Genomic DNA, 17,234 nt, shown 5'->3' with positions numbered 1-17,234 from the left:
TAACAACTATCCATTGGGTGATAAAGACATTTTATAATATTGTACTTTCTGTAGGCAGATGAGGTCCTTAAGACTTCTACCATTTGGAGACCAAAAAAGTGTACACACAGACAAGTCTCGATTTAGGTAAACAAGTCTCGGTTTAGTGATGAAAGCGATGTCCACACTGCCTTGAAGATCTCGAATCAGGGTCGTCAAAAATTTTGTCCTTTTTATGGATGTGGACGAGGAATATTCCGTATACACTTACGTAGAGCCGTGCTTATGGTGTTAGCAAAAAGGCATTTGCCTACCGCCACCAAAATTTTTTTTGACATTTAGGCCACATTTTGCATATATTTTTTTCCTTGTTTTTGCCTTAAGCCACCAGGTGCCTGAGTACGGTCGTACCGATAAGTGAGATTACACAGACAGAGAAAGAGAGAGAAAAAGAGCCTAAGGAGAGAGAATGAGCTTGGTTTTCGCAATTAATGGGCAAAGGTTCGACCTTGAGCTCTCCTCCGTAGATCCTTCAACAACTTTGTTGGAGTTCCTTCGTTACCAGACTCCTTTCAAGAGTGTTAAGTTCAGCTGCGGCGAAGGTGATTACTTTATTATCTCTTTTCTTCTTCTTTTTCACTGTAGTGTTCTTTGTCTCATATTGTGTTATTGTTGTTGTTTTGGTTCAGGAGGATGTGGTGCTTGTGTTGTTCTTCTTTCCAAGTACGATCCTGTTCTACAACACGTAGAAGATTTCACTGTCAGCTCTTGTCTCACCCTTTTCTGCAGTATAAACCACTGCAGCATTACGACTTCAGAAGGACTTGGGAACAGCAGAGACGGTTTCCACCCGGTTCACAAGCGATTATCCGGTTTCCACGCCTCTCAGTGTGGTTTCTGCACACCAGGGATGTCTGTTTCTCTCTTCTCTGCACTCTTAGACGCTGACAAGTCTCATTCTTCCGAGCTTACCGTTGTCGAAGCAGAGAAGGCTATCTCGGGAAACTTATGTCGGTGCACTGGCTACCGTCCGATTGTTGATGCTTGCAAGAGCTTTGCTTCGGATATTGACATTGAGGATCTTGGACTCAACTCTTTCTGTAGGAAAGGGGATAAGGATTTTATTAAGAGTTTACCACGATTTAATAGTGAGAAGCGTGTCTGTACATTTCCAGAGTTTCTCAAGGATGAGATTAAGTCTATGAATTCAGGGATGTACAGATGGTGCAGTCCGGAGAGTGTTGAGGAACTCCAGAGCTTATTGGTAGGTTACAAGGCTAATGGTAATGGAGTTTCAATGAAACTGGTTGCTGGTAACACAAGTGTGGGGTACTATAAGGATGAAAGAGAGCAGAGTTATGACAAATACATAGATATAACTCGAATCCCGCAGCTGAAAGAGATAAGAGAAAAACAGAATGGGGTTGAGATAGGATCAGTGGTATCAATATCTAAAGTTATTGCTGCTTTGAAGGAGATTAGGGTCTCACCGGGAGTGGAGAAGATGTTTGGAAAACTTGCTACTCATATGGAAAAGATTGCGGCGAGATTTATTAGGAACTTAGGTAGCATTGGGGGAAACCTTGTCATGGCTCAGAGGAAACAGTTTCCTTCTGACATGGCCACCATACTTCTTGCAGCTGGTGCAGTTGTTAACATAATGAGCTTTCCAAGAGGACTCGAAAAGCTAACACTGGAAGAGTTTCTCCACGGATCTCCTCTTGAGGCTCATGATCTGGTTGTGAGTTTTGAAATTCCATTTTGGCATTCTGAAACAAACTCTGAATTGCTCTTTGAAACCTATCGAGCTGCACCGCGTCCAAATGGAAACGCTCTGGCTTACCTGAATGCTGCTTTCTTAGCTCAAGTGAAGGATACAGCGGTAGTTAACTGTAGATTGGCTTTCGGGGCTTACGGGACCAAACACGCCATTAGGTGCAAGGAAATTGAAGATTTTCTGTCTGGTAAAGTAATCACTGACAAAGTTCTGTATGAGGCTATCACCTTACTTGGCAATGTCGTGGTGCCTGAAGCCGGTACAAGCAATCCTGCTTACAGGTCAAGCTTGGCGCCGGGCTTCCTTTTCGAGTTCCTTCACACCTTAATAACTCATCATACTACAGATAAACCTTCAAATGTTTATAACTTGGATCCACCAAAACCATTACCAATGTTGTCTTCTTCACAACATGTTCCTATAACCAATGAATATAATCCGGTTGGTCAACCTGTTACTAAAGCTGGAGCTTCCCTTCAGGCTTCTGGTGAGGCTATCTATGTGGATGATATACCATCTCCCACAAACTGCCTCTACGGAGCATTCATCTATAGCACAAAGCCATTCGCACGGATAATAGGTATTCATTTCAAGGAAAATTTGGTACCTCATGGAGTTGTTGCAGTCATTTCTTGCAAGGATGTTCCTAAAGGTGGGAAAAATGTGGGTATGAAGACTGGATTAGGCTCAGTTCGCTTATTCGCAGAGGATTTCACCATTAATGTAGGCGAATGCATCGCCCTTGTGGTAAGTCCAGTCCTAGTTTTCCATTAGTTCAATTGCATAACACCAGGTGCAGTTTTAGCACCAGTTTGTTTTCGTAGGTTGCAGATACGCAGAGACATGCGGATGCTGCAGCAAATCTTGCAGTCGTTGAATACGAAACAAAGGGTTTGGAACCACCAATCTTATGTGTAGAAGACGCGGTCAAGAAATCTAGTATGTTCGACATTATCCCTATCTTTTACCCACAACAAGTTGGTGACACATCAAAAGGAATGGCTGCAGCTGATCATCGAATTCTCAGCTCGGAAGTATGTAACGTAGTTGTCTTCCAAAGTTTGAAGCTAAATCTTTGATATATAAATATGTTAATCTTTATTACTTTTGATGTGAAACAGATGCGTCTTGGGTCGCAATACTTCTTTTACATGGAGACGCAAACAGCTCTTGCAGTGCCAGATGAAGACAACTCAATTGTAGTATATAGTTCAAGTCAGACCCCTCAGTACGTACACACCTCTGTCGCTACTTGCCTAGGCATCCCTGAAAACAACGTCCGTGTCATAACCAGACGTGTCGGTGGAGGTTTTGGAGGAAAAGCTGTCATGTCAATGCCAGTAAGTTTTCACAAACTGTCCTCTTTTGTTTTTTATTTTCCTCACTTTCTGCAGGAAATGGACCAAATATGTCAAAGCTTTTCCACTGTCTCAGGTTGCAACAGCTTGCGCGGTTGCTGCTAATAAACTGCAGCGTCCTGTGAGAACTTACGTAAACCGCAAGACCGATATGATAATGACTGGTGGGAGGCATCCAATGAAGATAACGTTCAGTGTGGGATTCAAATCCACGGGGAAGATCACAGCCTTGGAGCTAGAAATACTAATTGATGCAGGGGCTACTCTTGGTTTTAGTACGTTAATGTCATCAAATATCATAGGGGCGCTAAAGAAGTACAATTGGGGCGCTTTATCTTTTGATATCAAACTTTGTAAAACAAATCTTCTAAGCAGAGCAATCATGAGAGCCCCTGGGGACGTGCAGGGTACATATATCGCTGAAGCCATCATCGAAAATGTAGCGTCTAGCCTCTCCTTGGAGGTTGATACAATAAGAAAGATTAATTTCCATACATATGAGAGCTTAGCCCTGTTCTACAAGGACAGTGCTGGTGAACCACATGAGTACACTTTGTCTTCGATGTGGGATAAGGTTGGCGCATCTTCAAACTATGATGAGCGGGTTTCAATGGTCAGAGAGTTCAACGACTCTAACATGTGGACAAAACGAGGGATATCCCGATTACCCATTATTTATGAGGTTTCCATGTTTGCAACTCCAGGGAGAGTAAGTGTTTTAAGCGATGGAACAATTGTTGTTGAGGTTGGTGGAATCGAGCTAGGACAAGGAATATGGACAAAGGTGAAGCAGATGACTAGTTATGCTCTTGGTATGCTACAATGCGATGGAACTGAAGATCTCTTGGAGAAGATAAGAGTTGTACAATCAGATACATTGAGCATGGTCCAAGGGAATTTCACAGGAAGTAGCACAACATCGGAGGGGAGCTGCGCAGCTGTTCGTCTCTGCTGCGAAACCTTAGTCAAAAGATTGAAACCTTTGATGGAGAGATCGGGTGGTCCAATCAGCTGGAACAAGTTGATCTCTCAGGTATTCTTCCTTGATTTGCTGCTTATTGTTGGTGCAACGAATTAAGGATTAAGCTTCTCGTTATATCCATACGCAGGCTTATGCTCAGTCCGTGAACTTATCAGCTAGTGACTTGTATACTCCAGAAGAATTTCCCATGCGGTACCTTAACTATGGTGTTGCTGTCAGCGAGGTAAGCTTTGTTTTCCTTTCCCAAAAATCTTGAAATTTGGATGAAGGATGAGTAACTCTGGTGTTTCATTGATGTTAATATAGGTTGAAGTAGACCTTGTGACGGGACAAACTACGGTTCTACAGACAGATATCTTATATGACTGTGGAAAAAGCCTCAATCCCGCTGTCGATTTAGGACAGGTATTAATAAAAAAAGAAAGCACACAAAGCAAATGAAAATTCTTTTGTAATGTGTTTCTGTCTGAATCTTCTTCAGATTGAAGGATCATTTGTGCAAGGACTTGGGTTTTTCATGCTTGAAGAGTACATAACAGATTCAGAAGGACTGGTTTTGACAGACAGCACATGGACATACAAGATTCCGACCGTTGACACCATTCCTAGACGGTTCAACGTCGAACTACTAAACAGTGGATGCCATGAAAAACGCGTACTCTCTTCTAAAGGTCAGTCACTCGTTCCTTCACAAAAAAAAAACATTTCAAAAACTTGCAATCAACATTTTCGATCATATCGTTTGTTTAAAGTGCAGCCTCGGGAGAGCCTCCGTTGCTACTGGCAGCTTCGGTGCACTGTGCCACGAGACAGGCCGTTAAAGAAGCACGCAAACAGCTATGCATGTGGAAAGGTGAGGATGGTTCCTCCAGTTCAACGTTTCAGTTGCCTGTTCCGGCTACAATGCCGGTTGTGAAGGAGCTCTGCGGTGTCGATATCATTGAAAGCTATTTGGAGTGGAAATTATGCGCAAACTCAAAATTGTGAGCAATTACAAATTTATCTGTACTTGTTTCCAACTATAGCATAGAGATTGACTTCTATCACTGTGTAGGAATATTTTCCTTTTGCTCTGTTTCCTTCTATCAAAATACTCAAAAGCCAATTCAAAATTATAAATTATAAATGATGTAGAAATTATGCTTGACAAATACAAAATTCTCTTCAAATGTTAAATTAAAGAACAGACATAACGAAGGAAAATTTTGAGCAATTGAGTAAAGGGGAAATGAGGATTGAACAAACTACCTGTGTAAGAGAAGAGAAGAAAATAACAAGAAGCTGCCCCTAAGCCCGAATCAAATACAAGAGGTCTACGGAAGCTACCATCGATCCCAGTAAACACCATCAAGCATAATAGATTCCAACCTAGACAGTGTCCAGCTTTGACCTTGACCATATCAACTGATGCTACTACCGTTCATAGCTCCGTGCATACTCTCCATTGTAGTGAGCTCTGCCATGCCTTGATGGTGCAGGTTCATAACTGTGATTCTGATGAGGCTGCCACCTTGATGGTGAAGGACCCGAGCGATGCCCACCAGAACTGAATCTTGGAGATCTATAGTCATTACCTCTATGTCTACTGGATGGCCTAAGGTTATATCCCGATGGTGTAATGGGAGACTTTGGCCTACTCATCTTTCCTCTTTGGAAAGGTTCTTCTTCTGGTTCCTCTGCCGTCCAACCGCCTCTGTGTTTACGTTTCCGAGGTGAAGTCTGGGGCTGTTCTTCTTTATGCGATTTTTTATGCTTCTTAGTCTTCCCATTGGATTCATAGGGAGTCGATTTGCGTTCCGAGTTCTCTTCATTTTTCTTGCGAGATTTACGCGACGTTGTAGATACATCACGGTCCCTCTATATGTAGCAAAAGGCAACGCTGTGAGTCATTATAACATGAGAGAAAACAAAAGAAGCGAAGAGCTCAAAGCACCAACTGTAGAGAGAAATAGAGCCTACCTGGGAGGACTGGGGGCATTCACGAGCGAAATGTCCTACTCTATCACAATTGAAGCATACACTTGGTGAGTCTCTTCTCTGTGAAAAGCTTACACTGGAAGAGTTAGGGCAGTCGCGCTTCAAATGCCCTTCTCCTCCACACTTAAAGCATGATGGACTGACAGAATCATTTTCGTTGCTTTCATCATAGTGTCTACCACATGCCTAGAGAGAATTATTTTAATTAGATATTAAGTTCTGCATCTTTCTTATAACTAAAATGAAAAATAGATCAATTCTGTTCAGAGAGGCAAACTCAGTCGACAGTGTGGCTAATTCAAAATCAGAATCTCAATAACTTACCAATCCAGTATGACCCAGTTGACCACATCTGTAGCAAGATACAGCCCATAACGGTGAATCACCAGGTTCGACACAACAAAGATGGCCAAAGTTTTTACAGACATAGCATTGTATATCCTGGTCAAAGTAAATACAGCAAGATACAATCAGAGATTAGATGTAGTAGAAGATATATCTCAGGTTAAGGAAAGTCAAGAAAAAATGATAAATCCAGACATGGTCATGATCTGTTCCTTTTCGTGTAAAGGGTCTTCTTGTTGATTGAAATTTTAAAACAACAATAAGAAAATAACAGAAGGAAGCCAAGTAATGAATTTCAAGAAAACAAAATTACCTTCAAATCTTCCTGAGAGTACTCATACGCGCACAAAATCATGTCATGTCCAAAGTCTCCACATCTTAAACATAGAGCTCCTTTAGACCCGCTTTTGTACTTATTCGGACAATCTTTAGCTCGGTGTCCACTTTTTTTGCATATGTAACAATCATGTCCCTGTCAAAATAAGGAAAAAAATTACTCAGCAACCCTATGCAACAAAAGTAGCTCTAAACTTCTATGGTTTATCAAATCAAACTTAAAAACCGCACCTTTGAACACTGCCTTGCACCATGTTCCAAACTCCCACATATAAAGCAAGGCTTCCTACGCTTGGTAGGAGTAGGACAATTGACAGTTATATGACCTTGCTCCCCACAACTATAACAACTCATCCAACCTGCATCAGGAGGATCAAAGTATCTTGCTCCACGCTGAGATAACACAAAACCCCCAACACAGGTCATCATCACAGAGATGTATACTGTTACCCAAAAGTAAAAAAAAAAAAAGGAAGATAAAGGCAGTGATATATTCAATCAACTCACAAGAAGCTTTTTCAAAACCAAGTTGCTAGATGGTTCTCCATCTTTTGGTTCAGCAGATCTCTCAACCTCATCATCTTCACCTTCACCTTTTACTACATCCTCCACCACCTTCTTCTCCTCATCTTGGTCTTTCCAAACAATAGGCTGATACAAAATTTAGAAAAAAATCAAGAGGCATTAAACACACAAAAGCATCAAACTTTCCTATTGCAAATAGTAGGAATTTAAAGCTATATGTAGAGCAATTAAGAGAGACTATAATAAAAAAAAACTGAAACTGAAATGAGAAGAAGATATATAGAAGAGAATCCTTCATACTGACAATTTCGTAAGCAGCTTCTAACTTATTTCTCTTCGTCTTCTTCTTCTTCTTACTACTCTCAGAGTCCCTTTTAACCTTAGATGTTCCTCCATTAACCATAACAGTACTAACTACACCAGAATCAGAGAGATCCAAATCAACCTTGTTCCCAACATCACGCCTCGATAAAGCCTTCTCTAATATCTTCAAGCTAAGATCTTCATTAGCCTCATCATCGTCTTCATCTCTCTCTTCCTCGTCTTTGCCGTCATCAAAAACAAATTTTTCATCTTTATGCTTCGGCATGACTAAAAAAGATCAAAACCCAAAATCCAATTCTACACCTAGAAGTCGAATTGAGCGGCTTAATCGGCCAAGGGTTTCGAATAATTTATTTCGAAAGTTCGAATTTTTTTTTTCTTTTTTTTTGTGGGATACGGCCGGCGGAGGAAGAAGAAGACTAAAGGGTAGGGTTTTTTATTGTTGAGTTTACAGTTTTACCCCTGAGATAATTAATTGTTTTTTTTACAAGGCAACTTCAACAAATGCAACGGCTGAGAAAATTACCAATTATAATTATAAATATTGCATAATTCAAAATTACGAATGTCACAAATTTTTTTTATAGATATTAGGTTTTGAATTGATGCTACGCGTCGGTTTATTTGATATATTTTGATAAAAATTATATATAATTGATTACGGTAATAAAATATTATCTCATAAAAAATTAAAATTAGTGCTAAGGAAAAAAATTAAATTTCAGATACATATTTTTTTAAAATATAAAAATCAGTTGTGTTATAAAATCAAATCTGATAAGAAAAATCATAAATTTAACTTGACGTCCAGGCGAGGCAAATCAAACTGATGACATCACATATCCTAAACCATTTTTTTTTTACCACCAGAAAAACGAAACAATTTTATAATAATGAATTTAACTCGTTTTCATATTTAATTGATCGCTACCACCTATGTTTTCGTGTTTTTTATTCAATGTTTTCTTATTGTTCATATTTTTTCTTGTCATTTTCATTGTCAAATTTTGTGTTAATTGTCATCGTAACTTTTACCGTTTGGTTCTTCGTTATACTCTTTTTTTTCTTTTTCCTCGTCAACTTCTTCACATTCTTCCACTGAAAAACCTTTTTTAGATTACCACACAACTTGTTAACCCATCAAACTTCAAAAACAAAATCATTTATTTTCTCATAAAATTTGTAAAATTCATGATTACCATCATAGTCAACACATGCACCCAATTATTGACAATTTTATCCATATACTTATTTGGTTTTAGATCTACGCGTTTAGAAACTTCTCAAACCAAAATCCTTACTTGGTTTATAATATTTTAAAAACATAATAAAATATACTAATAATTATTTATTTAATATGAATCATATGATATATAGAAATATGAGTACACTATAAGAACATATTAATTATAAATAAATAATATCAATTATATTATATTATCAAATAATATCAACCGTATCATATTATCAAATAACCGTAACCGTATATAACAGTAACCGCTTGAACCGTAATTGTATTTAAACGTAACCGTTTAACCGTTTGTTAAACGGTTCTGGTTAAGGTTACAAAAATTTCTAACTATAACCGATGGTTAATAAACCTTAATCGTGACAACTGTAACCCTAATCATGCCTATGTATAGCTAATAAAACATGTGTGTTTGTCGTCCATCTTTCTTCTTTAAACCTCAAAATTTGACTCAAACATCAAATTAAGATCTTGCGATGTCAATCCTTCTTCCTTAGACCCAAAAATAAAAAATTAATGAAAGAACATCAACTCATCTATAAAATCATACACAAAAATATATTTTACAGCTCATAAGAAATAAAAATCATAAATGTAGATAAATAAGATAATTTTGTTTTACATCAATATTTATAATATTTTAAACTTTTAAAAGGTTTCGAAATATAAAATTTGAACCTTTTAAAAATTTTCAATATTTATAATTATTTTAAACTTTTAAAATTTAAAACTTATAATATTTAAAAACTTTTTAAAAGCTAAGAACTTTTAAAAGTTTCAATATTTATAATATTTAAACTTTTAAAATTTTTAAATATTATAATATTTTTTTGAAACTGTTTAAAGTTTTAATTTGATCAAATAAAAAATCATATCAAACCAAATAAAACTTTTAAACTTGGACGCCTGATAAATCAAGCTTTCCTGCTCATTCGTTGTTGGAAGCATATTAATCTTATTTATACTGGTTCTGAACTATTGCCTAAAAAATTTCTAGCCGATGTGGGATATTGTGCTTAGTTCTTTGATTTCCATAAATTTAAAATTTTCCTTTTTCTAAAAAATTATGTAAATTTAAAAAATGTTAATGAATGACATGTCAAATCATGATAGGTTGTTTAAAATAATTTTTAATATAGAAAATTCTGGAAATTGTATATAATGTTAATAAGTGATATGTCAAATTTCTATTGGTTGTTTAAAATCCTATGTGGACGGTCTTAGGAGCTTATCTTTTTATTAGTATAGATTGTATAGAAGTTTGGGGGGAAAATCATATAAAAAGACAGTAAAATTTTAAAAAAAAAACTTGGATGAAGGAGTAGTTCACCAGCATCGGTAAGTTTCACATTCATGTGAAATTGTGAACTTAGATTTGTTATAAGTTTCACATTCATGTGAGTAAAATCAAGTTTGTATCCAAAATAAGATGTGCCATATTGCTCTTTTGGAAGAAAGAGTGACATTTAGATGTGCAAGCTAATTTCGCTTAAATCTTAATTCTTTCATCAAAATCTAACAAGATAAATATATTTAAATTCCTTTTTGAGGGAGATTGTGAAACTTTCATAAAGATTACCAATGAAAAAATTTGATAACAAATATACTCCAAAATATTATTGGGCTTCAGAATTTTTCGCTATACATTTCCTCTTTTTCGAAATGAAGATTAGACGTAAGTGGCTCACAATTTAGCCAAATTTGGTTGTAACTTGTAAACGTTCTACTCTGGTTTTGTGACTCTGCCAATATGGCTTAAACACACTTATGTATTGATTTTATAAATTTAACAAACCCCTGAACCCTATATTTTGCATTGAAGGTGGTTAACAATGAAAACAGTTGTCGCCAATGTATTTACATGTATACATATTGTACCAATTTTTTTTTGGTTCAGAGAAGGATATATGCTCAGGGAATGATCAGGGCTAGTCTTGTTCGTCAATATATATCCCATGCTTACATTGCTTCAACAATACATGAGACAGCTCAATTCTCAAACTGTCTAAACCAGTCGACGATAGTTTTCGAAAGAACTCGAGTTTCGCTAAGAGGAATGGTCTTTAGCGCCTGAGCCACAGCATCTGCAGGTGTGTAGAGAGACCCAATCTGCCATTTTGGGTCCTGGAGAGAACATAATCAAACCCAACTATAACAAGATGGAGAAAAACACAGAACAGTGTTGTTTAACTGCAGAACTACTAGCTATAGTATTGCTTGGTTATTACCTGTATGCAAGGTGTGAGATGGTTTCCATTCAGCCGGACTTTTTCAAGTGTACCCCCAATAGATTCTATCCGAGGCCTAAGGGTTTCTTCAAGCAAATCAGTCTCATCGATTGCATCCGAGTTGAATTGCACCTGCCACAAATGTTGCAGGAGACCAAGATCAAATATGAGGATTACTGGTTCCAACCAGAAACAGATTAGTTATATGACTTTTGAGTTTTGAGTAACAAAACAGTCTTTATGTCCAATAAATTATCCCATAAATGTAAACCAGCGCACATCTTGTCAGAAACAGACTCTAATAATCTCTACTCAAGATCAATGTGGACAGACACGACAGTTTGCTTAGCAGTTGGTTCACTCTTCAGTCAACCTAATTAATGTAACACCATACGTTATTCAATCAACAGACGTCCCTATAATGTGAAATGGTGTTTCTTTGAACCATAAAGCTCATATAACTCTAAATGAACCTGTGTGCATTACCAGTAAAGTGTGAGGAACATTGTAGGAGCACTTGAAACAATTGCGATTCTCAAGTGGTGACGGTCGAAATTCAGACACCCCTTGTCCAACCTTCCAAGAACAACGAATAAAGAACGAAAATTTCAACAAAAAAAAATTATTACTAGGGCTTGGCTAATTACAAGGGAACTACAAAAGCTCATTCTTCGATATAAAGTCAAGAAGTCTTTACTGAAGAAATACCTCACCAAATACTGAGGGCAACTGATCCACCAAATTAGTAAATGACTTCAGAGCTTCTTGATCGTTATTTAGAAACGTTGTCCCAGCTGTGTCAAGTAAAAGTTTCAGCACATCACCTGTAAGTGAGCACAAGTGCAAAGATATTAGCTTCTTTTGATTCACAAGAACCATAAAAGTCTCTTTGGTGCATAAATGATACAGAAAAGGTCAAAGGCATAGTCCTCCAACTTATGTCAACATAAAATCATATCCCTGGATAAATTAGGACGCACTATCCAAGCTTAAACAGGTTAAAGATGGGTGAAACAGGACAATATGAACACTAACTAGAGAAGTTCATTCATTCTTTGCTAAGATTCAATAGAAAAAAAAGACTGAACCTTGTTTCTACTAGCAAGCTCTAACCAATAGATTATTTGAGAGAATATTTGAATTAGACTATATAGCGTAAGTAGTAACACCTGAAGCATTTCGAGCCATTTCATATACTGGAGAAGCTTCCACGACTGGCATCATCTGCTGGATGAGAGGACCAAGCTGCAGAGGAACAGAGGAAATCTAAGATACAAGCAATCATAGTCTCATTTGTTTGGTTCATCCATTTGTAAACTACAGGATCAGATTGGCTTTCATATTATTGAAAAATCAATTCAGTTCAAGAAGCATTAGATAGCAACAAAATTCGGAACATCAATCAATATTGTGAAGATAATAGCCCCAGCCCCAAGATCTGGCAAATAAGAACGTTTAGCTACTTTATTTGTATCCTGGGATCTCTTTCGGAGTCATATAGTGAAGGTTTAAATAGGAAAATGTAGGAGAACAATGACAATTAACTAATACACATTCTAAACCAAGCAACGCTTAAGAGACTAGTCATAAGCAATGGTGATATTACCTGCTCAAAATATGGAACTGCCTCTGTCGCTGATTTATTGTTGAATGAAATGATGGCATTAACCTTTCAGAAGAGATATAACATATTCGTCACGCTTGCTTAGAATTAAGACAAATAAAAAGGTAACCAAACCTTTGATATCTTGGTGATCTAATCTTTGCTGATTTTACTGATATTGAAAATTTTAGCTCACAAGTAACCTAACCTTTGGTATCTTCTCAGCAAAATAACTTCCGGTCAAAACTTGTAACAGTGCACCATTACTGTATAAAAAGTTCACAGTAGTCAGCATTCAGGACATAGAAAATTCATAGGGTTGATTGAGCAAAAAAAAAAAAAAAACACATATAGAATAAAGTGAGAACACATTGAATTGAGGAGAGAAGTGAAAATTTTACCCCACCTGTGACCAACTGAGAAAACAGGAAGGTCAGCTAGATCTTGAGGATTCAAGTTTGAAGTTGGAATTCCAGATGAGACAATCGTGTCCAAGCAGGAATTGAACCTCTGATAAACCTGCTTAGCAGCTTGTTCATGATCAAATGTAACATTGTACGGCACTGATACTATTAAATACCCTTCCTTTGCCAGTAGCTCCTTGAGGTAACTACAAATCATACAGACACAAAGGAACATTTTTTTGAGTTTTAGAATCAATCATTTACACATGTATGAAACCAACGCAAGCAATTTTCGAAGCACTTCATGACCCAAAACTCAGCAAATCCATGGAATTATAGAAAGCCATAATCTACAATTACAAAAGCTTTATTCATCCTAAGCAGAGAAATGATAATTAAACTAGTCCAATTCCTATAAACATCTAAACCCAGAATCATCAACTATCATCGTACCTATAGGTGAGTTCAGGTACAGCTCCGACGAAAGCACCTCCCAAGAATTTAACAATGGCACGCGGTTTCTTGAATCTAGGAGGAGGAGGGATGACCAGACAAGAGTCAAGCCTCGTGTATACCTTATCGTTTCTGCTGCGATTGTAACTTCTTCCACTCGCAGTGACTCTGAGAGGCACGGCTCGAGCTCGTCTGCGAAACAGAGTCGCCGGAACCACTTGAGTACCCAGGAAACTCGAACTGGCTAAAGCAAACTCCATTCTTCTTTTTGCTTCCGTACAGTTGTGGAGAAGTCGAAAACAAACGTAGAAGTAAAAAAATAAAAAAATAAAACTTGTCTAATTGCGTTAAGTAATTTTTTTGTTCTTTTTTTTTTTCTCTTTAAATTTGGTGATAAATTTTGTTGTAGCTTCAGTGAACTCAATTGGTTCCACGATTGTGAAACTAAAACGCATCTTAAGTTTGGATTCTGGCCACAGAGCTAAATCCATAAGAAATAAGAAAGGTAAAAAGGTCTTTCTCTGGAACATTTTGGTAGTTTTTTTTCTTCTTACGGTTCAATACAAAACAAAGTAGCAAAAGCTGCTTTACACCGTGAAACACACACAGAAAGAAAAAAGGTCAGACACTTTGTAATAGATTGGACTCGAGAGTGCTGGCTGCTGCTGCTGCTTAGTGAAGGCTGCGCATGATACCGTGTATGTATCCTACGGTCATGATGAAAGACATGATTGACACGACTCCAGCCGGAAATATCTTCTTCGATCCCATGTATCGGGTTCCCATCACCCACGTTAATGCACCTGCCATCACTTTTTTATACAACACAAACAAACACAAGTAGTGTTAAGGCGGCAATTTTATCAGGTATTGTAAAAAGATAAGAGTATCATCACCATTCAAGAGTCCAACTTTTGATCCTTTTTTCAAACTAGCAAATTGTCAACTAGGATTAAGGTACGACTATCAGATGTGAGGACTTGACAGAACTACGCTGCTGTTGGATATGTTTTTCCTTACCTACGCCAATAGTTGATGCAAGAACTGGTTTTGTTGGGAGCTGTGTGAACACATACATCAGAACAGCAGCTGACAGTCCACCTGCAAGGAGTGATTTCTGGCTACCACTCTTCAGATAACCCATCAGTCCACCAACTGCATCAAAACCAATTAAACAGTTCATGGGCATTTGAGCATCACTTTCTAGGCAAGCATAACATCAGTGTTCTTATATACGCAATATCTGTGAGTCCATAATAAAATGGGAAATTAACTTCAGCTAATAATAAGCATACACTGGACAGGATACAGAGTGAACTAACTTTGGATTGTGAAACTCAGCGATCTGAAACAACTTAGTAACATGATCTCATAGAAAGAATCTTAAAGGCATCAAACAAGGACAGTAACCATTCAATTTGAACCTAAAGCTATGACAGTCAGATCAAAACAAAAAAACCTTTATTATTGCATCAAGTTATGCAGAATTCAAGTCACATCAAAACCCATCTTTAGCAAATCTGTAACAGCAACTAATCCTCTATGAACCTTTTTCTTCTCACAAATACTAACGAGTGTGAAGATAATTCTAATTCCTAATTCATCAGTGGGAGTATCTAAAACTCCCCAAGATAAATAAACTTCTTAAGAAAGAACATTCAAAAAATGGATTCCACTAAAACACTAGAGTTCAGGAAATCATCACTGATCAGATTCTAATCCCGGATAAAGAATTGTGAAAATTTTGCTATCACTACCGCATCCACAATTTGAAAATCAAATCTAAATGACGAAGCAGGTAAAACCCTAAACCCTAAAAGTGCCAACAGATGACAAAATTGAATCTCTCACCTACAACAAGATAAATTGATAATCTTAGCTTCATATCCAAGTTCTAAAATCCTTATACACAACAATGGATTCCACAATGAAGATATCTCACCTCCGACAAGAAAAGCGTACCCAAGAGTCAACTTCTGCGACATAGACAAAGGCGTATTCTTCTTCCCATCACTCTCCTCCTCATCACTATCTCCTTCGTCTTCATTTCCATCGCCGCCTCCACCACCGCCGCCGCCAAATTTATCACCTCCAATTCCACCACCACCACCACCTCCGTAATCGATCGTAGGCTCAACTTCAACAGCTTTGACTCCCGAAGCAACACAGTGAGCAGTAATCGTACCGGCGATCGTCTTCTTCGAGTCAGAGGGAACTACAGCACCAAGAGGAAGTCGTCGCTGGCCAGATGCGAACGCCAGAGGATGAAAACCTTTGGAATTGAGGAATCTGACACTTCGGATCGGCGAAGCAACGGAGCTATTGAGTAGGAAGAGATTGGGTCTGACCTGAAGGAGAGAGGACTGTGCAGAGGAACTCAAAATCAAATCCGCCATTTTCGTCTTCTTCGCAAGCTTCGTTTAACGCCTAAATTTTACTGATTGATTGATTGATTCTTCTCGCCCTGGGCGTTTGGCGGAAACAGGTTGTTCGGTGGGGTTGTTTGGTTTTTTTTCTAATTCGGGTTTTTAAAATTTTATCCATTTATTTAATCCGAATTATAAATTTTCTCAAGTAAACACCAAAACACAACCTGCTAAGTTTATGTATTAGTAGCTTAATAAGTTTAAAGGCTTTAAGCTACTAGTACAGACTATTACATGCCATTACAAACCATTAGAAAAGCTGCTAAAGTAGCATTTTATCTAGTTTAAGCTAGTATTACTGCATTACATCAAAAAACCAATCCATCAACAAAAGCATGCTACTTCGCATCAAAAAGTAGTCAAAAGAGCATCTTCAAAGTCAGTACTATACCATCCATTGTTAACGCTGCATTCCGCATCAAAAAGGACAAAATACGCAGCTTCCTACCTGTGAAAATCATACAAAAACAATGTTAATCAACAACACAAACAAAACTTATATGAACACTTAGATAGAACCACAATCATACCTGTCATACTATGAAGAATCATAGAATAGCTTCCGTTGAATTCCAAGAATCTACACAAGAAAACAAATGCAAGAAATTAATAAACTTATAAATATCAAAAGATTTGAAAGCATAACTAAACCGAGAGAAGTTAAACTTACCAAAAGACTCAAAAAATTCAACTTCCTCCAACATCTGGGCCAAGTTTGCTATGACTGCTTCTCCTTTATATGAACTCTTTAACCATTGTTGGGTGCACAAAAAAACCTCAACCATGTAAGGAGTTAGAGAGCTTTTGTAAGATTCCAAGACCCTCCCACTTGTACTAAAAGCTGATTCTGAAGCAACCGATGAGGCTTGAATTGCTAGAACATCTTTACCCATTTCTGACAAGACTGGATATTTTGGGCTATTACGTCTCCACCAACTGAGAACATCATAAGGTATCCCCAACTTATTCTCTACTTGTGGCTCAAGTTTCTCTGTTGGATACTATTGTAACTCATTGTAGTTATCTGCAGAAGTCTTCAACCCAACCACCTTGTCGAATATTGCAAGTATCCCCTCACAATCTTCATCATCTGATAACTCAAAGACGCTAGACTCTGGCTGAGAATCTGGGGTATCTTTGATGGCTTCTGGTGTCCTCATCTTGTAACTGTAATGCTCATACAGTTTCTTCATAACATCTGAAACTTTCGCATTGAAGTGCCTAGACTCTATTGTCTCCTTACCATACAACTAGTCAAAGCAGAGAGA

General features: G+C 37.6%; 4 protein-coding genes across 4 annotated transcripts; 1 reads left to right on the top strand and 3 right to left on the bottom strand.

Moving 5' to 3' along the window:
• The first annotated feature begins 6 nt into the window (after nt 1-6).
• Nucleotides 7-5,254, top strand: LOC104780236 (indole-3-acetaldehyde oxidase). The gene is made up of 9 exons (XM_087510184.1): nt 7-581; nt 669-2,503; nt 2,581-2,790; nt 2,878-3,096; nt 3,191-4,147; nt 4,224-4,319; nt 4,403-4,501; nt 4,578-4,767; nt 4,854-5,254. Exons 1-9 carry the CDS (start codon nt 449-451, stop codon nt 5,081-5,083), a joined length of 3,969 nt encoding a protein of 1,322 aa, XP_087366310.1. The 5' UTR covers nt 7-448; the 3' UTR covers nt 5,084-5,254.
• On the bottom strand, nt 5,202-8,047 carry LOC104780237 (uncharacterized). The gene is made up of 7 exons (XM_010504744.2): nt 7,584-8,047; nt 7,262-7,405; nt 6,986-7,147; nt 6,732-6,890; nt 6,398-6,514; nt 6,056-6,259; nt 5,202-5,953 (listed from the first exon to the last, which is right to left on the bottom strand). The coding sequence occupies exons 1-7, from the start codon at nt 7,866-7,868 to the stop codon at nt 5,510-5,512; spliced, it is 1,515 nt and encodes a 504-aa protein (XP_010503046.1). The 5' UTR covers nt 7,869-8,047; the 3' UTR covers nt 5,202-5,509.
• Nucleotides 8,048-10,637: 2,590 nt separating this feature from the next.
• On the bottom strand, nt 10,638-13,989 carry LOC104780235 (uncharacterized). The gene is made up of 9 exons (XM_087510182.1): nt 13,541-13,989; nt 13,090-13,293; nt 12,892-12,949; nt 12,687-12,749; nt 12,250-12,325; nt 11,789-11,904; nt 11,567-11,656; nt 11,081-11,212; nt 10,638-10,976 (listed from the first exon to the last, which is right to left on the bottom strand). The coding sequence occupies exons 1-9, from the start codon at nt 13,798-13,800 to the stop codon at nt 10,842-10,844; spliced, it is 1,134 nt and encodes a 377-aa protein (XP_087366308.1). The 5' UTR covers nt 13,801-13,989; the 3' UTR covers nt 10,638-10,841.
• A 67-nt stretch (nt 13,990-14,056) lies between these two features.
• On the bottom strand, nt 14,057-16,112 carry LOC104780233 (protein FATTY ACID EXPORT 2, chloroplastic). Its single transcript, XM_010504737.3, has 3 exons — nt 15,483-16,112; nt 14,561-14,695; nt 14,057-14,352 (listed from the first exon to the last, which is right to left on the bottom strand). Exons 1-3 carry the CDS (start codon nt 15,934-15,936, stop codon nt 14,213-14,215), a joined length of 729 nt encoding a protein of 242 aa, XP_010503039.2. The 5' UTR covers nt 15,937-16,112; the 3' UTR covers nt 14,057-14,212.
• Between the last annotated feature and the right edge of the window lie 1,122 nt (nt 16,113-17,234).

The sequence above is a fragment of the Camelina sativa genome, chromosome 4 (assembly GCF_030686135.1).
Source record: "Camelina sativa cultivar CO46 ecotype springtype chromosome 4, ASM3068613v1".
NCBI lineage: Eukaryota > Viridiplantae > Streptophyta > Magnoliopsida > Brassicales > Brassicaceae > Camelina > Camelina sativa.
The sequence above is the reverse complement of the archived record's forward strand: the minus strand, read 5'-3'. Positions and strand labels throughout refer to the sequence as shown.

Bases quoted from the DNA above. Each gene is read 5' to 3' on its own strand.
- LOC104780236 (XM_087510184.1), top strand. From the start codon at position 449: ATGAGCTTGGTTTTCGCAATTAATGGGCAAAGGTTCGACCTTGAGCTC. The intron at 2,504-2,580 runs GTAAGTCCAGTC...TTGTTTTCGTAG, and splicing joins GCGAATGCATCGCCCTTGTG to GTTGCAGATACGCAGAGACA. The intron at 3,097-3,190 runs GTAAGTTTTCAC...CCACTGTCTCAG, and splicing joins AAGCTGTCATGTCAATGCCA to GTTGCAACAGCTTGCGCGGT.
- LOC104780237 (XM_010504744.2), bottom strand. From the start codon at position 7,868: ATGCCGAAGCATAAAGATGAAAAATTTGTTTTTGATGACGGCAAAGAC. The intron at 7,406-7,583 runs GTCAGTATGAAG...ATTTTGTATCAG, and splicing joins TAGAAGCTGCTTACGAAATT to CCTATTGTTTGGAAAGACCA. The intron at 6,515-6,731 runs GTAATTTTGTTT...TACTTTGACCAG, and splicing joins ACTCTCAGGAAGATTTGAAG to GATATACAATGCTATGTCTG.
- LOC104780235 (XM_087510182.1), bottom strand. From the start codon at position 13,800: ATGGAGTTTGCTTTAGCCAGTTCGAGTTTCCTGGGTACTCAAGTGGTT. The intron at 13,294-13,540 runs GTACGATGATAG...TATGATTTGTAG, and splicing joins GTACCTGAACTCACCTATAG to TTACCTCAAGGAGCTACTGG. The intron at 12,950-13,089 runs GTGGGGTAAAAT...CTTTTTATACAG, and splicing joins GTTTTCTCAGTTGGTCACAG to TAATGGTGCACTGTTACAAG.
- LOC104780233 (XM_010504737.3), bottom strand. From the start codon at position 15,936: ATGGCGGATTTGATTTTGAGTTCCTCTGCACAGTCCTCTCTCCTTCAG. The intron at 14,696-15,482 runs GTGAGATATCTT...GTTTTGATGCAG, and splicing joins GTACGCTTTTCTTGTCGGAG to TTGGTGGACTGATGGGTTAT. The intron at 14,353-14,560 runs GTAAGGAAAAAC...TGTATAAAAAAG, and splicing joins TGCATCAACTATTGGCGTAG to TGATGGCAGGTGCATTAACG.